Raw genomic sequence first — 25,116 nt, 5'->3', positions numbered from 1 at the left:
AAATAAAAGTCCTTGTCGTACTATTGTTCGTGTGTGCGTTTGTGCGCGTGTATATATACGCAAGCAAAACTGAAAAATTGGGGGGGGGGGGTTGTTGACCCCCCCCCCCCCTGCATGGCTACGCCCCTGGCGCCTGGGCACGAGTAATAAAATAAACCGCCCGTAATACAGGCTTTAAACTTTTTGTAAAGCGGAACTGTAAAATTAGCTTTACCTACGTGTTCATCTACTGCTGCATTTGCCAAAAAAAAAGGCATTGATACACAGCTGTCCGAGGTAAGACTAGAGCAACTGTAGCACTGCAGTCTACGACGGGCCGCAGCAAGGAAATGCGGCGATCGAGCTCATCCCCGCCACCGTCTCTCCCAATAGCCTTCGAGATTTCCGCGTCAAATCGCAGGGACCTTGATCACGAGAACATAAAGTGTGCAACATAATATAGTTTGTTCGTTCTTTTTTTTCCTCCACGTGTAAAGTTATCTTACACGATAAGTTTAAAATTCACGAAAATAAACATTGTCACGTGCGTGGCCCCCTAGGCGGAGGCGGGAAGAGAAATCTTCAGCCGATAGATGTTCTCTGAACGATGGCCTCGGAGATGGCAAGCGCGCGGCGTGACACGCTCAGAGGCCATGTCTGAGCCACTAGTTTCCTACAATACTTACTAGAGGGAACTCTGGCGCTAGTGTCTATGGGAGCTGCCATAAACATGGAGGAAGGAAAAACTAAGGAGAGGCCCTATCGTATCCCAATGCATTGCGAAAAGTGTGGCGGAAGTGACGTCAGATTTATGGGCAAACAAGCCGATATGGGGCAAACAAAACAGCAGACGCCCCGCGGCGTGCTCTCTGCGGTGGTTCGCTTCTGTTCGGATTTGTAGTCCCGGCGTAAACTTAGCGCGTATTGTGCGGTTCGCACGCAGTAAAATGTTGCAAGCAGACGTTTACCAGGCTGTTCGTGCGCGGCAGGCCCGAGCGTTGCGTGATGAAGTTCTTCGGAAAGTACCGGTACGTGCCGTAATCAAAAACATTCAGCCCCTGCCTCATCGTATTCGAACTCACCTAGCAGTGACTTACGCGTTCTGCTGGGCGTTAGGCCTTTTTTTTTTTCTTTCTTGTAGCCCGATTTCCAGATCTATTGCCCGATTAGCGGTTGTTTGCTCGTGTATATGGAGTGAGCGCAGTAGCTATTCGGCGCAACGCCAACCTATAGTTGACCTAACTTCACGTCGAAAAGAAGACACCGCTGTATTGTATACGCGATCGTGCACGTAAAGTTTGTAATTCCAGTGCGCACGCAACACAAGCACGCAGCGGGCGCACACCGCACGATACATACATCACGTAGTCTGATAATAACAACAAAAGTTTATTGCCCTTTCGTTGAACGACGCAGCCTTTAAAACGTACGCTGCCTTGAGCGCATGTTATGTACGGCGCGTCAGACGCCAAAAACAAAGGTTCACGTGAGTTCTGAGTTGACAGAATGAGTAACAAGCAACAGAGCGCACATCCGAGAGCTTCGCACGCAAATACCGTGCCTTAGTGATCAGCAATGAAGCGAACGTATACGTACACATGAATGTGACACCCGGTACTGTACGCAGTGCACGCGATTTCCACCATTGCGTAGCTTTCCTAAAGAACACACACAAAGAGTAGCATGCGTGAATCGACTACGCCGCTTGCACGGCGAAAAATAAACAAACAAAAAAAGGCTGCAAAGTTTCGCGATGCGCGCATGCGCTTGCAAACGTCGCAACGGAAATCGCGAAATGTTTCGCTGCGCCTTCGCTAGGAGGCGATGCGGGTGTTTGCGATGTGGGGGCTTCACGAATGTGACGTCAGGGCCTCTCCTTAGTATTCCTTCCTCCATGGCCATAAATGATCTTTCTATTGCGGTACAAAACGAAAGCGATGAAGAACGGTAGACAGTCCCTTTAAGCTAATAGCTTTAATGACTGCTTATGACAGTGGAATGACAGTGCACCAGAATTTAGTAGTGTAGGCTGACGAGATTTGTACAAAGCATGATTGCAGAACTATTATTTTTATTTCTAAGGCACCTCTTTAAAAACTGCATTACTGTACCAAATTCTGGCTGTCCTAAAGTGTAGGCAGTATAAGTGTTCTGTGGTGTAGGTAGCCGCCCAAGCGGCGCTTTCAAGTTAACCCTTTGAGGCGCTTTGTTCACACTTGTTTAGGCTAGTTGTTGTTGTCCTCTGTGCATGGCTAGTTGCACATCTACTAGGGACTAAGAAAGAGCAAGGTTTGGATGAATTGAACCCCCTACACAATAAATGTGCCTTCATTTTGCATTGTACTGTTGCAAATGATCACTTTGCTGAATGCACTAAACCAATCGCAGTTCGCTACTTGCCGCCCATTTCGATAATTTAGGTGTCCTCAGATTGCGAATTACATCGACCTTTGCAACTCCGGCGAGAACTCTGTGCGTGTTCGACTTCAATCTTACTACAAAGACGCACTGTTACATTACCAACGGGGCTGTGGCGCAGCGATACAACTCGCGGTGGTATCGTTGGTATCGTTGTATTTAGCGCTGCCTGTGTTTGGCGTTTCGCGCTGCAAGTGCATTGCTCCATTCGGAAATGGCCGCGAGTTGACTCTTCACCTTTTCGTAACGGTGCAGCGGATTTCAGGCTCCTGTTAAGGCTCTCTCTCCTTTTTTTCTCGTTTTGGTTAGATACATTCTGACATCTACGACGCACAGAATGGATCGATTTCTCTCGGAGAGAAAGCGTGATTTGGTGAGTTAGGTTTCGATTGCTTGTAGTCCTTCCTTGATCAGCTGTATTTACGTTTCGCGGCTTATTTGGCACATTTAGCGCTTCACGCGTCTCCGTATTATTCGTCGTGCTGCCTAGACGTTCTAGGCACAAATGCTTTCTTCACATATGCATTTACGTGTGTTAAGACCGTGGTTTCGTCGATTGAATGTGCGCAGTTTGTTCCGCGGCTTTCCGTGCGATGTCCCAGTTTGATCTGCGGTTACTACCCACGGCCTCTTGGCTGTTTTGTATCGGAAACCAGCTGTCGATACTCGGAATAAAAGTACATTCCCGCGCTGAGGTTATTAGCGTCGAAACATATGTGCGTGTTTCATAGGTCACGAACTAACGTTCACTTTCGTAATGTCTCCAGGAAAAGCTCGACGCTTTCACTAAAGTTCACGTCGTGCTGGGAAACGAAGCCTGCGATTTGGATTCCGCCGTGTCCGCTATCGTCACTGCGTACTTGCTGCATGAGGTAAGGAGTGCCTTGCTTTCTTTTTACTGACCTGTCTAACTTAATTTGACTGCGGTCAGCCGTGTGCCACACCTGGGAATCTTCCGGTATGTGTCGAGCGCGCATCTTGTAGCGTAACGAAAAGGCTGTTGCTATAGGGTTACGTCCAGTTTAAAGTCCCTAGATTTTTCCCTGTTGAAGAGCAGGGAAAAATCTAGGGACTTTAGTTCAGATGTGGACACTACATCCCAGGGACTTCCCAAAATGTCCAAACGTCCCACATCCCAACAAGGTGGTTTTTAGGATGTCCTTTAGACATGTGCATAGGGATCATTCCTAAAACATCCCTTGTAGGATCTGATTGGGACTTTAAGTTAGCGGTGAAATAACCGTGTTGAAAATTGGCGATCCTAAACAATGGGAAACAGCAACTCCGCCGGAGAGCATGGTTGGCGCGCGTGCACAATTGCATATCTATACATGCACATGAAAAACACATGAAAAACAATATATCCACGTTTTTTGTGAAAGTGTTCGTTGTTTTTTTTTTGTTTCTTTCTAAATTTCGCGCCGTTATGAGGACGAGGGATCGATTGCTAACCGCGTGAGCAAGTGTTGCACTTGGTAGAGGCGGTACGACGCACGTACTCGCGCCACTGTGCTTTTCGTGAAAGATCAGAGAACGGCGGCCGCGCCGCACGAGCGGTGGTGTGGTCAGGCCCCGGAAAGTCGCAAGTTCCAGCGATCGCCACAGAGGGCGAAAAAATCGACCGCGGCGAGTTCCAGCTTCAAACACAGGGAGTGGATCTACTAACCCCTGCGTTAGGATAACATGGCGACGTTGTGGTGGCCGCCATTCGCGCTATTTGACTTTTATGTAGGGGCGCCCCCGTCGGGCCCAAACTTCAAATTAAAATATTCTTGAAATAAGGAAGTTTAGTTGTTTGCTTACTGTTACACTTCAATAAACAAATTGCTGTTTATACGAAGTGGCCTTGCCTTGCCAGTTACCACATCATCAATCTTTTGTAATAGTTTTTGCTCCAACAGACTCGTAGTTGTCAGCAGCCTATCGGCATCATTATCTTCATTTCAAAATATACGGCGGCAGAGGCAACGTAACGGCAGGTAACGGTTCACGGTGCATTCGGATGGGTCTCGCGCTCTTTCGTTTCGCTGTAAAAGTTTACAGCCACTGCCGGCCGAGACACTCGCTTTCGTTCTGTTTGTTTTGACTCGTTGAAATGCTTTCGCGAAACGCATTCAGCAGACTTCGGGAGAACGAAGGGACCGTTGAAGCGTTCACCGGATGAACACTCGTTTCAAGCCCGAGAATATACGAACCGGTGAGTATAAAAACCCACTGCTTCAGTTTTTTACCAATGACCGTGTGGGTGTCACACGGAGGCGACGCACTGCAATATTAATATTTTCAACGTGTCAAACTCTGTCGATGAGAAAACGTGCGATCCTTGCGGCGTGGCTTCAAGTGGGAGCAAGTTGCTGAGTTTATCGTTCGGTTCACATTAACCAGGCCGCTGCAATAAAGAAAGGCAACTGCATCACCAACGTCTCGCATGTATCTTCGTAACTAGCTTGCATATCAGTGCAAAAAAGATACGAGTTATATTTTGCCGCAGTCGCATTTGAGAAGCCAGGTTTAGAGGTCTCATTTCTCCTGTTGTCAGTTTAGGTTATTTTTACTACACATTTAGTGCAACGAAAGCTTCACATAATTGTGAGTGCACATTCACTTTATTGTGATAAAGGAACCGGCACTATAATAAGAAATATTTTTTTTTTCTGCCATAGCCTCCTGGTCTGACAAAGAAACAGCTGTGTGCAATGAGCAAGGCACCTGTTACATGACACGCCTGTAAAGAAGCTAGCCCGAGTGAAACAACATGCATTATAAGGTACGTTTACATATATGTATAACAAACCGCTGTTTTGTTCACTATGTTTATATGTTTATTTTTGCAAAGTTTAATATGCACTGATAATGCTTATCAATATCTGGTGATGTCATTGTTTTTCCAGGATTGCCGGGCAACGACAGGATGACTACCCCCGAATGTCCACTCTGCAAGTGCGGCGAAACATGTGAACGTCTGCTACAACAGGTCATCTTGAACCTCACGCTTGCAATGCTGTATTTGTGAATGGTTTACCAGGCATCTCATGAAGGTGTGCCTACAATCGTCCACAAGTATTAGCTGTCTACTGTGTCATGCAATCTACACCGCAATAGCGTTGAAATTGAGCACTAGCTCCGTGCATTAGTTACGTTACCTGGCACTGCTGAGCTCAACGACGCAGGTTTTATACCCAGCCACGGTGGTCACATTTCATTGGGGGCGAAATGCAAAGACACTCGTGTGCTTAGATCTGCGTCTGAAGTTCAGGGAAAGACGGAAGCTTGAAGAGATGAAGAATTTGTTAACAAGAGGTGTCGCTGGAGCAAATGTTTCGACAAGCAGTCTTGTCTTCTTTAAGGCTACAACTGCGTTTGTTTAACTCCAGTCAGTTAGAATCAATCTAGAGTTGCCCACTACTGTATGACTCATAATCATATCATGCTTTGCATGTGAATCATCAGAAATTATAAATTTAAGGGTAAATATATAGAAGTCTGTCTGGCTGGGCAAGATTATAAGAATAAAAACGCTCTCCAGCCACATTTAATCATTAGTCTTCTTAATTTAAAAAAAAACTAAGAGACCAAACGGGTCTCGAAACGTAGGGTCAGTTTTTTTTAAATTATAAATCACATTACAAAACGAACATCACGGCAGTGAGGGGAATTAACAGTCTTTCCAACATCTAATAATATCTAGGGTTTAACGTCCCAAAATCACGATACGCCGTAGTGGAGGGCTCCGCAAATTTCGACCACCTGGGGTTCTTTGACGTGCACCTAAACCTAAGTACACGGGCCTCAAACATTTTCGCCTCCATCGAAAATACAGCTGCCGCGCAACGTAAATGCAACGTTTAGTTGTACCTTATGAGACAGTTTACACACTATGCTCAAAACTGTTTTGCCTTAATTAACTGTGTTTAGATCATAGAAGTTTACAAAAAGATACGACAAAGCTTTACAAGGCTGTGCTCAATTACATCAGCCTTTGCACATATGTTCAATGGGCTCCTTCAAATTATTTACAGCTAATAAACAAATTATAAGTGTGACGAGCACTTCTTCCAGCACAGCTTCACCAAGCACGTTTACGTTGTCGTGATGAGTGAGATTTTGTTCAGTGAGTATGGTAGTGTTTTCTTTTTTGCATAGCAGAGAAACGTGCCAAATTTGTTTGAACACACCTACTTCTGCTGTTTGATTAAATTAACATGTCGCAGTTGTAGCACCTACCACTATGAAGTGAAAGTCTGTAAACTACTGTCACGAAAAAAAAACCTAGGAAATCAAAGAGGTAATTTAAACATACATGAACTTGGACTTATCCACAGCCACACTACAAGATTTTACGTATTGTCAAGGGGTCGTGACGTCGACGAAAGCAGCAGTCGGTGTGCCCAAGATGAAACTTTTTATTCGGCCGAACTTGTGGCCGGGAAACGAAAAGTCAAACTACAGCAATACACACTGCACACTGATAGCGGCGAACAGGCGTCAGCCGTCGATAAACTGATCTGTGGCAAGGCGCGTCGGCATTTATACCTGCGGCATCGAACATTCGAGCATTATCACTGGTGGCTGCGTTAGTTCGACAATAAACTGAGCTGTTTGCAATTGCACGCTCCAGCCTAACAAGATCCTAAAATAATCTGGAATGTTCCCAGACATTCTGGCACGGTTTGTGCAATGCAGTAACTACACGTGCAATTGGCCAATAACATAAAACATAGAAAGAAAGGAGCGCATGTGACAGTATTTCAAGCCGGAGCTTCTAAAGTAGCAGGGGAGAATACATACTTGTGCTCCCAAGCCCAAATATTTTGAAAAGTAATAACACAATAACAAGTATGCAATATATATATATGACCTTTATTTATCCAGCATTGGCACAGGTTCACATCGTGCCCCACAGTTTGATTTCGTGAGTGTTTGCTTGCAACAGAGTGCTCAAGTTCTATCGACATGTCTATGTGATACAGAGATTGTGCTTACGGCTGAGCAGTTGTTTAGTGTTCTGTGCGAACACCAACGAAGATGTACACTGCATGCCTAAAGCTTATTTTCTTAGAATTGTGCTTCTAGAATCTGTAAGCACTCGCCTTATATCTCTGTTTCTTTAGCATTCATCTACGCTGCATACTCAGCAGTCCGATTACTACTAGCGCCAAGAAATTCTAATAGCTGTAGAAACTGTGTAACTGAACTATATCGAGGAAAAAAACGAGCCTGAAATATTTTCTTCCACCTATTACCTGAATACGTACTACCTATGGTATGGCTTCACGGCCGAGAAATTCGTGCCTGCCCTGTAGACACAACGCGATATTCCTTATTTGTAACGCATTCAAGGTGACATCGCAGAGCGAGAAAGATGCAGAACTGTACGCATCCGCGATTGTTTACGTAAAAGATTAATCAAAACTACATTGCTCTAACTGCGCCAACTATCTGTCGGCGTAGCGCACGTTTCGTTTCCGACTCCACACCATGCACTCAAAGATCAACACAATCTGGCAAGCGCCGCATAACTAAAGGAAGGATAAGACCCTTGTCCTAAAGCTATGCTGTTAAAACTCGGACGCTGCTACACAACGAGAGCAACGTTCTTTCAGCGATCTCGGTGTTCCGTTATATGCACATATTTGTCAGCTTCAGACTGATTACACACGTACGGTTGAAAGCTTTCGACGTGTATGAAGACTATGAGGTGACTTGTTTTGCTTGGAACCTGACTGTATACATTGCTTGTACCAGCTTGGGCACTCACAATAAACGATGCAAACCTTACTTGATTGACGTTGTTTTTGCCAGTCGAGGCCAGTTTGGTCACCTGGCGATAAATATTACACACGCGAGCAGCGATTTAGCAACGACAAAGAACAAAATACCATAGGGAGCAAAAAGCGCAGTAGCGCGACCAGGGCGAACCAACCGCAAAAACGCGTTTGTCTAATGATGATGATAGTACTTGCAGCGCCATCTGGCCTCGCTCTATTACAGTTCAGTACGCCGCCGCTACCCTTATTTCCGTACTACAGTCAAAGGTACAGTTTCCGTTCTCTAAAGTGGTAGATATTCTCGGTGTGTGGTGTCGTATTTATAAAAACACCGACATATTAACTTTAGAAGAATTGAATGAAATATTCTTATTTTATTGTTTTCTTTCTTAGGTTTAATACGCAATTGTTCTTTAATTGCGCTTACTGCGAGCCAACACCTGCTCAAATAGTGGAGGATTTGCTGCGAGCACTGCGCAGACATTGCCATCGCCATCATGGCGCCCGGCGTGTTTGGAGTTCGGATAGATCAGACTCTTCGTTGGCCTCGTTTTTAGGTGTTTGATCCGTGACGTTTCGTCGAAAAATCACAAGCGCGCATGCCGTAGGTGTTTGCCTGGTTGCAAGATCTTGCCGATTTCAACGTTTTTCCACCTCTTCGGTAAGTACTTGACATGCCTGGATTACTGCAATCAGCACGTTCTTAGCACTTTCTTCTTTGGCTCCCCACCTCGCGCAGGTTGGCGTACGCTGAACTGGACCCTCGCAGCAAGAATGGCACGTGGGAGTAAGTTTTATTTGTGACGGGATTTGGTTTATCTTCCGCAGAAACTGTTAAGCTCACAATGCTGATATGTTGTTGTTGTCGGCCACGTGTGTAGATTGACACCGCGATCGTGGAACACATGGCTGATCTGCCTCGAATAACTGCAAACCGACGCGTGCGTGGTGCCGTGGAGAACGATCAGAAGTCCTGGACGACAAAGAAAAAAACTTCAAAGGTTTGTTGTACATGTTTTCCACGGCAACTGACATAATCGTAAAAAAAATTGGAATGGTCAAATGCATGGGTCAAGTTTAACCATTTGTAGTGGGCTGTGGACATGAATTAAGCATTGCTGCACACAAGACTGGCTTGCCCTCAGTTTATGCCCAGTACCAATTTTTTTGCTCTCATTATGACACCATTTGTAAGAAAAGCCAGAACTTATGTTCAAAACAGCGCATATTCATGCTATTCTTTTATTCAGTTGCATGTGTGAGTCCTGTTGCTGGCCATCAGTTAGCCGGTTATCAGAAGAAAAGGGCACAGCCCAGTTTTGTACTGGTATATACCGTATCGTTTGTGATTATGATCATGATTTTTGTCTTACTGAAACTGAAAAATGTATGTTGGTGTTTCTGCTACATCTCTATGAAGCAGCAGAACCTGTTGCTCAGTCACTTGGTGCATATTAGCAACTGGCACCTTGTCTGGCTTCCCTATACCTCCGCCTTTTTTCAGTGCATGTTGTTTTCATCCTTTACCAGCAGTCAAGTAGTTTCACACAACCGAAATGACCAACTAGCCCACTCTATTTGTCAAGTAGGTTTTACTTCCAAACAAATGTAGCACATTTGTGATATGCACTGTTGCTCAATATTCTTTTTGCATGTGCTAGCTGTGTACACATGATCTTTTTTCTTTTTTTTCAGCTGCTTCTAGTAGTGGTGCCCCTGGTGTGCACCTTTACCCCAAATGTCTGCACCTTTGCCTACCGGTAATGACATAGAAAGTGCTCAGCTTCCTGGACATAGGCATGCAGGTTACGAGACGGAAAACGTGCAGCTTAGACTTAATGCTTGTAAATGCGAAAGTCGTAACCGACATAATTAGAGTAAGCTAAAAGGAGAAATTTCTGCTTATGAGCAAGTAATTATGAAGCAGGTTTTACTCCTCTTAAACTAGCAGACATGCAACAACACAGTTGTGCTATGTTTGTTTTGTGCGCCGTTTTCATGCATATTTGTGCTTGCAGTGGATATGCATATACATGAAGGATTTGTTTTTGTTTTCCTCAGCTGCCTCTGCGAACCCCGCTCCTGGACAACAGCTGGGAGGCTCTGTGTTTAAACGCGTGCACCTTGGACGTCATGCTCGTAAATACCAATTCCTTTGTCATTCCTGGCATGAATTTCGTTGGTAAAGCAATAAGTAAAATTGTGCATTGTTGTTTACAAGCACTTCAGTATGAACCAGGCTTAAAGGAGAAGGGACCGACAACTGGCCAGAACTTGTGATTAGATCCTGTCAGAAATGAAAATACCGCGCTATATGCCGACATATTCCAGCATCCTTTTCGCGCTGTGAGTAGGATTTATATCTCTAAATTGTGTTTAAAAGTAACAAAAAAAAAAGGTATGTTGTGCAACCTATCGCAAGAGCCTTGAAGCTAGATTGCGGAGTTGATCACTTTGCTGTACAAAGTCACGTAGTCTGATACCGCCATGTGTGCCATTATTGGTCCTAAAAATATTAGTATGTATATTACTATCCATCCCCGCTCTATTCTGTGCTGCTTATGAGGTAAAAGGAGTTGCATGGTGACAAGAAACGGCGCTGCCTTCGCGGTAGCCAGTGGACCATGTCGAGCCGCAGCGCATGCGCGCGAGTACACGCAAACGCAGTAAACTGCCGTACTCGAACACGAACCGCTGTCACGCTCACTGTTTGCAGCGTGTCTTGTCACGTGTGTATACGACTTCATATCCGTCGCAGATAGAAAAATTCGAATTACAAATGTTTCACGGCATTTTCCACATCACCATTCCTTGATTATACACTCTGACTGGTAAGCTTTCTGTCGCGCTAAAGAAAATAGGTACCATAAAAGTTGGTTGTCGGTCCCCTTTAACCTCTTAACACACACACAGGACAAAATAGGCATGCTATATCCCCGTTGTGCACCATCTTTGTGCGTTTGTGTGTGCAGTACGGACATGTACATTAAGGCTTTGTTTTTGTTCTCAGCTGCCTCTGCGAGCCCTGCTGTTGGACGCCAGCTGGAATGCTCTGCGTTTGAAAGCGTGCACCCCAGATGTCATGCTCATAAATACAGAGTTCTCGTGATTCTAGTGTTGACAAAGCAATAAGTAAAAGCAGGCACTTGTGCATCTGGAATGAGGTTTAACCCTGTCTCAGGAGACATAAGACAATATAGTCATGCTATGTTCCTGTTGTTCACCATTTTCATGCGTGTTGTGTGCAGTACGTATACATACATGCAGGCTTTGTTTTTGTTGTCCTCAGCTGCCTCTGCAAGCCCTTTTGCTGGATGCCGTGGAAGGCCCTCCACTCGAAAGTGTGCACCTTAGACTACACGCTCATCAACACCAAGTTCTTTGTCCTTCTCGGCATGATTGTTGTGCCATATAATAGTGAGGCAATAAATCATTTTTGCTGGTCACTTGATGTTCCATGCATGTTGCTTGGTTTCTGAACACTTGACTTGATTTTAAGTTATCTAGTTATCTATGTGAAAAAAAGTGGGTTGGTTGGACGAGGAATATATGCTTTCCTGGAGAGGCAACTGGCTCTCTCAGGTAGGGGGTGGTCGAGCGCGATGAAGCAAGCTAACATGTCATGGGAGTAGATGTCCCACCCTTTTGAAATAATCCTGCAGTAAAAAGTGGCCACATGTCCCAATAACATCCCACACGCATGCAGTTTTGGGACATCCCAAAAAGGTCTTTTTTTGTATCACTTGGGATGTTTTTCCACCTTGTGTGGGACGTCTTTTGGATGTCCCGAACTCCCAAAAGGGATGTCATTTGGATGTCCCTAGGATGCCTTTGCGTTGTCTGGGTTACAAGTTGTGCACAAAGTTTTGTGGAATGTGATCATTTCAGCATGCATCGCGTAATAATTAGAGTACGCTTTACGGGTAGTTTCGCGGAACGTAATTTTTGTTTCACAAGCGCTCTTACAATAATGCGTCTTGCTCACAAAAGCGTGCTATCAGAGAGTATAACCTGCAGTATCGTTCAGCGATCCCATTTGGAAGCTACCTGCACGATTTTATTCTTGTAACGATGATGCTTTACAAGCGAAACTGTGCTACTCTTAGTTAAGCCGGTTAGCTATGCCTGCGGCGTAAAGGACACTGGCGCGAGTACTGTTTACTTACGTGCAAATATATGTATTATGTGCAGCTGGATGCCTCGTGTCCAAATAAATTTGGGGACATCAAACACTGCAATGACAGCACGAAATTCTAACCAGCTGTTGAGGAGCACCGTGCCATTTATTACCTTTTGAAGACGAAATCTCGAAGGCGTGGATGCCATCAAATCACTAAAGCTTAATACTACGTTGAAAGTGGCAAAGCATGCTGATTGCTTAGGCTTGAAAGCACTACCTTGCACGAGACTTTCGTCAAAGGAAACGCTCAAAGGTATGAAGTGCACCCCCACACAAAGCTCGCGCCTGCCTTCAACCGAGCTGCGTGTCACGCAAATTAGGTTCGGAAGATGAAATAGGTGGGCATCACACTGCAGAATACACGCAATTAGTGTACTTACTCGCGCATTTTCACTCGGCTCCTAGTTTTTTTGCTTGAATCACAGTTATCCACTCGCGGCGAAGCTGAAAACACCGCACCGGCACTATTTCCGTGGCGCGTCGCAATCGTCGCAGACAACGCTAATATCCTCTTGTTGCACTGCTTGTTTTGGCATCCAAAGACAACGTAGTAGTGCCCAGATGAGCTCTTACACGCTGAAGCGGCGTGAACGGGTACTTTTTCGCACTTTAAAGCCTCAGAACTGCAGCTTGCCCTGTTTACTTAGTGGAGCCCGCGCGCGCCTCGGCAGCCCGGTCAGCCCGGCGTCTGGGTGCGAGAGTATCCGCTCGGCTCGCCAGCAGCCTGGGTGTGCTCTGTTTTCGCGTCAACTTAACGTGACGAACCTAGCGTCGCCAACTCCCGCCGCCGCGGGCTGACGCGAACGCACGTCGGAGTATAACAGAGCCTTTAGAGCAGCCTACTGCTCTGCACGGCTCTGCAAGCCCCCATTGCGACGTCCGTGCAGGTCCACGATGTTCCACGCAGCCGACACGTGCACGAACAGCAGCAAAGACACACCAGGTTGGTCACAGAGGAAGCATTTTATTGGCCGACAGCGACAAATGGCGTCGGCGGCGCGGAAGCGCGCTGTTGCCAGACTGTAGTGCAGCAGTTACCAGACTGGCGGCGAGATCAAAAGAGCGCCGAACTCTCCCAAAGGGAATATACGGCTCTGGTACTGTCTGTTGCATATTTTCCATCAGTGTTTGGTCAGTTTGGTGAAACAAGCTTTACTGTGCTTTTTGCGTCGGTACGTTCGTCGGTACGTTCGTTTCAATAAGCGATTGTTCTGCTCACCACCTTCGTTGCAGCCAGACAAACAGCTAAGAACTTGTGCACGTTCGGATAGAGTGCTTTTTTGCGGTAAGTTCATCTGACTTTTCGTCGTTTTTACTGAAAGGTTTTAGAGTTGTGATTAAAATGTGAACAGTTCTTTGCTAGGTTGAACCGCGTGGTCGAACGCGAAACTATAGTATACGCGCCGGTGCGAATCGTAAGCCAGACTGACTCGCCCTATTTTGAGTAATTATGTTTTGCGCGTTACAGCTCGGGGCTCCACGCACGCACGCTAGTGACAGGCCGACATAGTTTAAGCAAGCATGCATACAACTACGCCGGCCTGTCGCTGACAAAGTGCAAAGCTTCTACCGTAGGCGCCTCGCCTGTAGGTGCGGTTATGATTGATTGTCGTTTCTTAATACATGACAGCATTTTGTCATATTTGTAATTGGAAATGTTTCTTTAGAGTGACTTGATGATCTGTTATTTGTTGTAAATCCTGCGTGGCTTACTTGCTTTCTCTGTATGCAGCTTTTCTTCACTGCTGTTTGTGCAAGATATTGGGCCTGAGACCACGCCGGCTAATGCGGAAGCCAGTGCAGTTTCTTTGACGAGACTTGGAGTGCATTCATGCAGAATTTTATTTACGTTGCTGCCGTGCCACTCAGCTTCACCTTGTGCGGTCACCTTCCGACGTGTTTTGTGCCACATTTGGTTGTGCTTTATTCATTAATAAAGCCGATTTGACAACATCATGGGATAATTTATTGTTGCTGAGAAGCGCGATTATTTATTTGCGCGCCATCCGCTAAACATCATTAATGTAGTACAGTATACGTGTTAATCCCCTGCGTACGTGTTCAAATTTATTATAAACCGATGTCTTTTACATGAAAATTGGATATGTATGGTGTGCTGAAGTAGCCAATAATTCACGCGGCATATATGAGCGGCCGCAACAACTTGATTCGGTCCGCAATAAACGCGAGTAAACTCAGCGTCGAAAACTTATATATGCAACAGTGGGGACATGCGTGGGTGAACAGGTATGTACGTGTGTTAGTGATCTTGCTTGATTGTTTGGTCACTTGCTCGACGACTGACATAGGAAGTGTGAGAAAAACAGGAAAGTGCTCTCGCGGGAGCTCTTTCGGTCCCTTCAATCTCTATCTTCCTATGGTAGCCGTCAGACTGCCGACCAAACATCTGCAAAGACAGTTATATTAGTTTATTTTATATTTCGAAAGTCCAAAATTTCGAAAACGGCGAAAAAACAAGAACGTCTATAAAACGTCTTATCTTGGTCTTTTCAAAACGTCTTCTAAAGACGTCAACTAGCGGGACATTAGCACAGCTATCAGACGTCGGATAGACGTCTACGGCTGCGGGAATGTCTTGACCAAGACGTCTATTAGCCCTTTTTGATAGCCGTTCAAGACGTCTTTTAGACGGGAAATATCTTCTTTTGTGACGAGAATGACGTCACTGCTTCCGACAGCGATTGCAGTGGTGTTAGTTCTGCGTTTGTTAATCTACGTGCGCCATACGCACTATCATGGCAAGCGAAGCCAACGCACCCACAAAGAGTAGTAGAATGATGGTTAATACTGCACTCACTCATTCTGGGCATTTTAAGACTATGGAAGTTGCGCTCTTTGGCGCTTTGGTTTCGGTTTCGCCAGCACGCCGCAAAAGTCAACGTTTATAGAACCAGCTAAGTTGCAAAACTCCCCGCGTCAGCCAACCCGTCGCGCGGCGCCGGGACAGCTTCCGGTTTGGTGGCGCTGGCGGCGCAACAAGCTTCCGCTAGCAGACGAAAACGCGTAGTCTGCGTGGCAAACGCCGGGGCAGCCGTTCAGAAAGGGCTCGGTTGTTGACTCGCCGACTGTATATTATCGTGATTTTTCGTTGCGCTGCCGCTGCAATGTAAAACTGAGTAATATTTAGCAGCGGTAAGGCAAAGTCAGTAGGGTGTGTCCAGATAAGATCGAACACGAGGTCCCGGTCACCATTCCCGATTTTGATGAAATTTACTGTAGGTCTAGGCATTACACCCAGAACAATGGTTTCGAAGTTAGTTTTGCGAAAAAAAATTTGTTCGCCTGAAAAAAAATGTACAAATTTTGGCCGCAAAAAACACTTTTCCGCCAATTTCGCGATTTCTGAAATTTGAGCGCACCTAGGGAAAAAACGGTGCACTTCTTGGTCACAATATTTATTCCCCTTAAAGAACAAGTGAAATACAATCATATGAGTTTATTATTTCCCTTCCTTGTCGAAGCACCTTTGAAGAAAAAAATCACAAACTTGGCAAATTGCACAAAATACCTGTACTTCAGGAATTTATTGCTGCAAGCAAATTAAAGTGAGAATAATAAAAATCCGTACATAGTAACTTTGATACTTTTGCTCTCTTTTAAATAATTTTCGTGGTTTTGTCGCGCTCCGTTTTACTCCATAATTGGGCTGAAACGTAAGTGATTTACCAAAAACGCCGAAATTTGAAAATGATTTTCTCAAAAAGGCCATTTTTAATTTTTTTTTAAATCCCTCTGATTGAAGTCAAGGACGTCGTCTACCATTCTGCAGAAAAAAACGTTGCATTATTTTGGTTGCTAACAAGCTATAGTGCGTCGAATGTGACCATGCCAGCCTAGCGGCCACGTCGTTCGTTCTGTGCTGAAACTCGGATATAATTTGTTAAAAATACATTACGTGACATAACCACAATTCAGCAGCTCCACACCAACAAATGTGCAGCCAGATGTCATGGTTCAGCAAGCTTTGTCTTGCGATCAGCCGCTTGACAAACCTGCAGCAGCGGCCGCTCGATGCTGCGGGCACTCACAATACATGAGTGCCGCTTTGACTGCGGATGAGCTCCGTTTGTGCGCCAAACTACGCTCAGAGGACAAATGAGAGAAGGAATGCATCCCTGTGAAAGTTAAAGGCAGTTATGTGCCAACAAATGTCATAATATGCAACGAAAACTCTGCCGGCATTTTCGCAGGGAGCGCCTCAGGTAGTGCGCTCATGTGTTGCTTTCTCTCTGCTGATGGCCTAAAGATAATTAGGTTCATTCTATGAGCAACATATGGCACAAAATAAAGCCATTGACATCTAAAGAAAGCTATCATACGTGCTTCCGATGGTCGAACAACTCAAACTGCAGTTCTTCATCTCGTGCCAGAACACTTGTGTCAGCCGGCTGTGAAAAGAAGTGTGTCCAAGTCCTTTGCTTGATTAAAGAACCGCTTTTACAATACTGTATTGTTGTGCATCCGCAGATAGAATATTCAACGCAAGTCGAGCGTTTATCACGATATTTTGCGGCTTCGGGCATAACAGCAGGGGAAAAAAATACATGCGTGCTGTATTGTAGGCGCTCACTGGGAAATTGCCGGCAGAGTTTTCATTGCATATTATGACATTTGTTGGCACTTAACGGCCTTTAACTTTCACAGTGATGCATTCATTCTTTCGTTTGTCCTCTGAGCGTAGTTTCGCGCGCAAATGGAGCTCATCCGCAGTCGAAGCGGCACTCATGTATTGTGAGTGCCCGCAGCATCGAGCGGCCGCTGCTGCGGGTTTGTCAAGCGGCTGATCGCAAGACAAAGCTTGCTGAACCATGACATCTGGCTGCACATTTGTTGGTGTGGAGCTGCTGAATTGTGGTTATGTCACGTACATGTATTTTTAACAAATTATATCCGAGTTTCAGCACATAACGAACGACGTGGCCGCTAGGCTGGCATGGTCACATTCGACGCACTATAACTTGTTAGCAACCAAAATAATGCAACGTTTTTTTCTGCAGAATGGTAGACGACGTCCTTGACTTCAATCAGAGGGATTTAAAAAAAAATTAAAAATGGCCTTTTTGAGAAAATCATTTTCAAAGTTCGGCGTTTTTGGTAAATCACTTACGTTTCAGCCCAATTATGGAGTAAAACGGAGCGCGACAAAACCACGAAAATTATTTAAAAGAGAGCAAAAGTATCAAAGTTACTATGTACGGATTTTTATTATTCTCACTTTAATTTGCTTGCAGCAATAAATTCCTGAAATACAGGTATTTTGTGCAATTTGCCAAGTTTGTGATTTTTTTCTTCAAAGGTGCTTCGACAAGCAAGGGAAATAATAGACTCATATGATTGTATTTCACTTGTTCTTTAAGGGGAATAAATATTGTGACCAAGAAGTGCACCGTTTTTTCCCTAGGTGCGCTCAAATTTCAGAAATCGCGAAATTGGCGGAAAAGTGTTTTTTGCGGCCAAAATTTGTACATTTTTTTTCAGGCGAACAAAATTTTTTTTCGCAAAACTAACTTCGAAACCATTGTTCTGGGTGTAATGCCTAGACCTACAGTAAATTTCATCAAAATCGGGAATGGTGACCGGGACCTCGTGTTCGATCTTATCTGGACACACCCAGTAAAGCTATGGCTTTCAAGACTGTCCAAGATAACTGACGCTTGATAGCATAGCATACGAGTCTGTCCATTACCCTATAAGAAATTAACTATATGGCGCATTCTCGTAGCGTAATTATTTAGCTAAAGCGGATGCTTGGGCGTGTTGGTACTTATATCTTTTCGTTTTCGACTGTGCAAGTATTGCGTGGTGTTAACGAATAAATCTTTGTTGTAAGTCAGCGCTGTTGTTTGTGTAATCCTTTTTCCGGTGCTCCGTAGTTTTTCGCGCAATTTTTTTTTCGATAATTTTTCACTTTCACTTTTTTGAAGTGAGGAGTTTTCACTCTGTACCGCGGCTGTCGGTACTTGTAATTATTGAGTGGTAAAATCGCCGTGTGTGTACTGCACGCCACAATTTCAGTCCTGCTACAGAAAGAAAAATTGTATTTATTTTTCGCACGCAATGCAGAGAAAAATTTTTCAGATATTGCATGTATGGTGTGATGCACACAAACGGCACAACTTATTTACAGTTTCAGGCATTAAACCTTATCAAGACAGCTCTAATTAACTGTAAAAAAATATTTGCAGCACAATTTTTAGAATCACTCAAATCAAGGCAAGTTCGGGAATATCTTTGGGACGCATTCTTCGACGAGGCTCCTTTCCGCTGGCAATTTCAACGTTAAATTCTTATCGTTGACTGTGTGAGTGAAAGTCTTCAGGATGTCTTCCTCATGAATGTGCATATCACATACAAGTGATATGTCGGACAGTTTCTTGTCCATACGAGGAATGGCGCGATCCCACGTCGCTCGCTGGTCAAGGTCACGCGGGGCACAAATAGGTTACCAACCGTCTCGTATTTCGCGGGACTGTCCCGACTTTTTATACAGCGTTGCCGGATTTATTCCGTACCGTCCAGTTAGAACTTTTTATGTGATCCAACGCACGCCCGACAACGCGCGTCACGCTCCAGAACACAAAGTTCTCACGAATAGCACGCGCGAAGCAATGTTGCGGTGGCTAGCGGTGGCTGCGAAGGGCTTCAGTTACTTTACCTGAACTTCTGTGCGAAACGCGACAACTTTTACGGATACATTCTCCAGCAAGAGGAAGTGTTGCGAGCAGCACGTAGCCAGCTGAAGAGGCCGAAACAATGGACACCCCCCCCCCCCCCCACACCCGTCCCGACTCCCTTCATTGAAGAGTTGGTAACCCTAGGCACAAAAGAAATGTCGGGGTGTCTCGCAACAGAACATGTCGGCATGGTGAAGACACGCAGCATATCCGAAGCACAACAGAAAACGCCAAGCTGTTCGCGCAGAAAGCAGCCTCCACGGATACTGACGCGACGCGCCGGCGCCGCAACGCCGGCTGAAGAGAGCGGAGTGAGTGAATCCTGTTGCGACAGCAGCGCCACATCTGTCGCTGATGGCGGCGGCGCCGCGCAACATCGCTCAGTTTTGCAACTGACCTGGTTCTATAAACGTTGGCAAAAGTTACCACGGCTGCTTTTTGGAAATCTCAAAGCTCATTTGACCCGAGCGCTTGTCTCCTCTTATTAAAATGTCAACTAATTGCGATAAAGTTGCCGAAGGAATGCGTGTAAATACCGTATTTTTCTAATATTGTTTTAGGATAGCATGGGGGCAGGGGGGAGCAAGCTTTTTTATGGGGGGGGGGGGAGGTGGTGGGGTAATGTTTTAAATAGTACGTTAAATATCAAAATAATGTGAAGACGTTTGCACAACGCGAGGATAGCCGTTCTGAACCACCGTGGTATAACCGTGGTGTGTGCATAATGATTGAGCACTGAGCGAACTGAGCGAACACCGCGCTTGCAGCGCCTTTGAACGGAGATTTTGTAAAGCTCTTCATATCCGGTCGGCTCGTGCCGCTCGCGCACTCGCGCCGCCCGTGCATTGGCCCCTGCCTGCAAACGGCACTCGCTTGCACGCCCTGGCACTGGCAGCCGTGGTCCCCTGGCACCCGTCGGCGGCCTCTGCCGTGGCTGTGCCTGCGCCTCCTGTGCTTTGGCTCTCATTGCTCTTGTGTGCCCATACCGCTCTTACAGGGTCCAATTCGAGCGATTGGTTACCACAAAACTGTGGTCGGTATGGCGTTCTGGGAGGGATTTTTAGGCTAACATGTTTTCCCCAGGGCACACACACTGGCGTGGAAGCTCCTTCGAGATCTGATTTCTAGAGTGAGCGTTTCCCGTCGAAGGAAGAAAATGGGCGAAGAAACGGCGTCGGCAGGCCCGTCCAGCTGTGTGAATTCCAGGAACCATAACCTGGTGTGCGGTGTCGTTGAAGGCAAGTGTCAGCACCCTTATTTTCCCGTAGCCTGTCGCTGCCTGTCTGTTATCGTTGGATGTCCTACTGGCGGTGCCAAACACCGTGCAGAATGTCTGGAATCGTGACGCCATTGAGATGAACTACCAGATCACCAGCCGCGAAACATTGCCCCGCGGTTCCATTCGGTGTGCTAATGCGTCCCATAGTCTCTTCATTAGTTTCCTTGATTCTGTTGACGTGGTGTTACGTAAACAACCGGGTTATGTAGGCGGAGGGGCCCAAAATAAACGCGCGGTTTGTCTGGCACAACGAATGATGTTGTGTGATACGCGAAAAATGAGCAGTTGGGTGAAATCGGTTTCAGTATTGCGTTTTTGTATGAATCCTGCAGCGCAAGTTCAACGCTGTGCACCTTTTCCGTGCAATCTCAACTGTCAAGAAGCTTTCCTTGCGCAATCGTTCAGTGTATGCCCTCGCACGCACTGCAGTTCTTCGCTTATGCATTAATTTCGTCGAAATAGTCGTAACGAATGTGATTATTGTTGTTGCAAATTTATGCTGCTTGTGACAGATCTTTTAAGGTATGTTTGGCACTGGCATCAGCGACTTTACTCTTCCTCTTCAGGATTTTATGGACGGCCGTGGACTACTGAACAACGCAAAGACCTTTTTCAGAGGTAAGTGCTGTACGTCTGGATAAGAAGTGTTCATTTCACGACATTGAATATTTGGTTTGTAGCTGCTGTTTTTACCAATTCGTTCAGTCATGCACGTATGTTTACTTTTAGAATGAAGAAGTTGGGCCTGAACACCTATATGTACGCACCGAAAGACGACGTCAAGCACAGAGCATATTGGAGAGAGCTTTACACGGTGGAGGAAGCCGGTAAGTTCTTTGAATGTGTGCGATGATGTCGGACCTTATTTAGTATTTAGTACATTTAGTATCTATTTTCCAGTGACTGGTATACCGGTGTCACACGGGCACTTTTGTTGGCGATCAGGGCCAATCTGGACCGGATTTCTTGATCGCGATCAACAATGGTCGCTGTTACACGGTCCAAATAATCCGCACCGAGCGTGGCGCATACGTCAGTCGCGATCGCGATCGTCTTGATTCCGATCGGGTCTGATCGTGATTAAAAGTGGCCGTGTAGCAGCGCCTGATCCGGATCTAGCCGAATCCAGATCAGCCCTGATCGCGATCGAAAGTGTGCTTGTGACACCGGTATTACTTATGCATCTTGGAAAATTACCAACATCTTTAGCGCAGCATGTGCAACATAACCTTGCATTGCACTTCTTGTCACAGCTAGTCAAATGTTGCAAAAAGGAAGGAGCAAGAAGGTTAGGAATTTTAACTAACAAACAAACCTGTGGAACGTTTCAAAACTTGGTATGTGAGTCACCATCACATGTAAATTAAAACACAAACGAGAACATGTTTTATGCATGATTACATCAAATATAAACTGTGCAGCGATTGAAATGCTAAATTGAGGGTTCGTGGCTACCGGGGCTTTTTGCATCACTGCTGAGCATAGGGGACACTGAGTGAATGGTATAAGATGAAACCAAGAAAGTCTGTGATGCATTGTGACTGAATTTGGTCTCATAGTGGTCCCCCAGCACTCTCCAGTGTTGTACTGGCTGTCATGGGGTTGAGTATCGTGTTTCAGTTGCATATCACTGTATAATATTGGGTTTTAAAAAACAGCAACAAAGACTTGGGCCCAAAACTTCATGTGTTAATGAATCATGCACTGGGTAGCATAAAAATGCAGTCTGCTCATTTATTATTTGTTTTTAAATTTACACGAAGTACAATTCAGTACTGTATTGCATGGTAAAGCTTTGTCAGGCACTGCCAAAATAGTTGATCTCTGCATGGTCATTTATGGTTATGTCTACCTCCAATGGAGCAATACACTTTTGAAAGGGACACTAAAGGCAAATAACAATTCATGTCACAGTGAAAGCTAGTTTATCACAACATCTAAAATGGCAACATTATCAACAATAGTGCTCTACTTACTGAGAAATTAAGCTAAATGTATCACACGATGAGCGCCACGAGCGGGACATTTTGGAAATGATCCCGATGACGTGAGAGTGTCCGACTACAATTCATCACTCGTAATCAAACTAGCTGCAGTAAAAAAAGAACCTTCCGTGCATCAGGAGACTTAATAAAATGCTGCTTGTTCGTGTCTGTTTGATTCATGGAAAAAAGAACCTCTTTGGCATTGCCATGCGGAACGGCGCGCCTGGTTCAAAGGTTTCGTTTTTGCCAAACTGCGCTTTGCCTGGCGTCCTGCTTCACTAACGCGGTCGCGTCTCAGTGGTAGTTTCGGTATCACGTACTGCCACGTGTCTTTTGCGCGTTCGTGAAAGTTGCTCTGACAGAAAATTTGACAAAATGCATGTGATGTTGCCGAATGCCCGAATGGTGCACGCTGCCGTGTAGTAAAGGCTGGCAACGTTGGGCACGGCAACAGTGACGTGAGAAAGGCCGCTTTCAGGCGGGTGATTTGAAGTGCTGTAACGCGACGCGGGCCACTAAAACATTTTTTTTTTTTTTCAAATAAGCACTTCCTTGGCACAAAAGTAACATTACGAGGTTTCTAGACTGCTATTTCAACAATCAACGTCGACTTAAATATTGCCTTTAGTGTCCCTTTAAGTTGAAAGTAGAATTATGTATGGCTTCTCCTTATATGGACCAGCTACAATGTTGTCCTTATAAATACAATTCTTTAAAGTATAAATTGTATAGGAAATGTGTTAGAGTACAAACAGATTGTGACCATTAATTTCACTGTAATATCCAGCAAATTATTTTTAGGCCAGGGTTCTACCCATACACGCTCCACCAGCTTGATGCCGAGTTATGAGGTTGTCAAATCTACCTTTCGTTTGTGCAGCTTGGTCAGTGTGATGTCACTATGTGTGTCATGTGCGTTCTGTAACTGCTTCAGAAAGTGAAGGAAAATGATGTTTGATTTATACATAATGGACTTTTTCCGGGTCACTAGTCTGCACATGTGCAGCGGTAGTGACCAGACTTGTGCCATATGTTTTGGTGGTCAAAGCGATGGCAGGAGCGAACCGAGTGACATGTGGCGTTGCAAGTTTGCAAATTACACCTAAGGAAAAGTGCGAATACAGGCCTCCGAGATTGTCTACCGGTGCGCAGCGACAAATTTTGAAGGTCACAGGCCACCAGTTTCAATTTCGGTGATCTCCACTGCAAGTGCTGTTCAGACCCAGACAAGGTCCATTCACTGAACCTCCTGCACCAGGTCATAGTGTGTGCCTTACAGTGCAAAATGGTGCCTGTACACCTTACCTCCAGCACAACAGAATTTTTGGGGGGTTTAATTTTCTGCAGAAACAACTGGAGGGAACACTGGCACTATGATTAGTCATTTACCATGGGACTGACGAGTGGTACGTGGATGTCTAATCTACGTGCCTATGGCTTCAACATTTTTGGGGTGTTATATATAATAGTGTACGTCTTTCTAAATTTCTGATAAAGTATGTTCTTCCAACTGCATGAACGTAACAAGTGTCTGGGTGAATGCATAATTATTCCGAAATGTTGCTTTAGGCAATACATTTGTTTAAATTGGGATGTAACTTGCAAAGCCACAAGGTCGATTGAAGCCAGAAAGACCAAGTTAAGTCTAATTCATGTAGTACCCATCATTTGCAATCTACAGTGTTCTAGAATGCATAAGGTTCTTTGCCATGCTAAAGCGCACCTTTTGTAGACACTAGTGCCAGAGTTCAGTCTACATGTAGTACAACAATTAGTATATGGATGTGTAAGGAGCTTTTGTGCCATTGCCGTGATCATGGTATGTCAACGTAATTACATGCACATGCATCTCATGTATGGACGATTAGAGGGTTCCCGAAGATGCGCAGTGTATCTATCTGTAAAAGTGACGAAGTCAATTGAACGTAGCTTTACGAAACCCAGTGCAGTTTTCTGGCTTCTGTCACTGGCATGAGAATTGAGCACACATACAGTGTCCCTGCAGAGCACAGTGTGCATACCAGACCATGGTGCATGCACTGGTCTGACATATTTTGCTTGTACTTGATTGATCGAATCGCAGCCAACTGGAGTAAACTGAAAGTCTGTCTTCTGTGAACACTGGATGTGTATATGTACTAATGTAAGCTGGAACACCGAATTCATTTTTGTTTAACGATTACTTGTAATGCGCTGATATGAACGCGACATGTTGAATTGCAAGAGATGCCTTTCTGCTTGAGCGTTTAGCGTCATGAACTTTGGTGCTTGCCAACTGCATTTAGCAGCTCTTAGCTTAAAAGGTCATTTCATTGTTCCAGCTCATAGTAATCACGACTATACATGTGCACACAAGGAAAGTTGGATGTCGCGTGTAGAATGGCATTGACCATCTGGTAGCTTCCCAGAGAATATGCCACATAGTGAAATATTTAGAGCTGTTGCGTTTGCTCATTATCAAAGGTGCTTTTATGCCATGCTTCCCACGGTCTGATCGTGTTGCCATTGCGTTTGTGAGCTGTCGTAATGCACTGTGCCATGAATGAGAGTGACAGGACCTCTGAGGAAGTCTACATGCACTCTTGTTTTTTTCTGGCGGGAAAACTTTGTTGCCGCCATCTTGAATTTTGGTGCAGTTCCGGGAAAGCACCCCCACTCTACTTTGCTGGTAATTTCGACTTGCTGAAAGGGGGCACTTGCTCGGGACTTGACAGTATTATCATTTTACTATGATGGCATTAAGAGCTTCAAAGTGGTTTTGCCGTGACTGATTATGATGGCAAGCCATCCTGTTTGTTGTACATTTTTAGCT

The 25,116-nt window shown here is 45.2% G+C and overlaps 1 protein-coding gene and 3 long non-coding RNA genes across 8 annotated transcripts in view; all 4 read left to right on the top strand.

The window, feature by feature from the left end:
- The first annotated feature begins 4,453 nt into the window (after positions 1-4,453).
- On the top strand, positions 4,454-5,410 carry LOC125757030 (uncharacterized). Its single transcript, XR_007415019.1, has 3 exons — positions 4,454-4,594; positions 5,061-5,164; positions 5,289-5,410. It is a non-coding gene; the product is annotated as an uncharacterized LOC125757030 (long non-coding RNA).
- Positions 5,411-9,088: 3,678 nt separating this feature from the next.
- LOC125757029 (uncharacterized) lies at positions 9,089-11,531 on the top strand. Of its 2 annotated transcripts, XR_007415018.1 has the most exons (4): positions 9,089-9,166; positions 9,699-9,750; positions 9,861-10,304; positions 11,455-11,531. It is a non-coding gene; the product is annotated as an uncharacterized LOC125757029 (long non-coding RNA). The 2 variants fall into 2 exon arrangements; XR_007415017.1 differs by lacking the exon at positions 11,455-11,531 and having other exon boundaries at positions 9,861-11,099.
- Positions 11,532-13,380: 1,849 nt separating this feature from the next.
- LOC125757028 (uncharacterized) lies at positions 13,381-14,169 on the top strand. The gene is made up of 3 exons (XR_007415016.1): positions 13,381-13,442; positions 13,579-13,630; positions 14,078-14,169. It is a non-coding gene; the product is annotated as an uncharacterized LOC125757028 (long non-coding RNA).
- Positions 14,170-19,882: 5,713 nt separating this feature from the next.
- Positions 19,883-25,116, top strand: part of LOC119379212 (protein O-GlcNAcase) — a 57,122-nt gene continuing 51,888 nt past the window's right edge. Inside the window, exons 1-3 of one of the 4 annotated variants that reach the window (XM_037648438.2) lie at positions 19,883-20,278; positions 20,886-20,937; positions 21,049-21,146. In XM_037648438.2, the coding sequence (XP_037504366.1) occupies positions 20,197-20,278; positions 20,886-20,937; positions 21,049-21,146 (232 nt within the window). In that variant the 5' untranslated portion in view covers positions 19,883-20,196. Of the gene's footprint in view, positions 20,279-20,885; positions 20,938-21,028; positions 21,147-25,116 lie in introns of those variants that run through there. The other 3 variants (XM_037648435.2, XM_037648436.2, XM_037648434.2) reach the window with 3 other exon arrangements.

The sequence above is a fragment of the Rhipicephalus sanguineus genome, chromosome 1 (assembly GCF_013339695.2).
Source record: "Rhipicephalus sanguineus isolate Rsan-2018 chromosome 1, BIME_Rsan_1.4, whole genome shotgun sequence".
Taxonomy (NCBI): Eukaryota; Metazoa; Arthropoda; class Arachnida; order Ixodida; family Ixodidae; genus Rhipicephalus; species Rhipicephalus sanguineus.
This window is presented reverse-complemented; position numbering and strand designations above follow the sequence as displayed.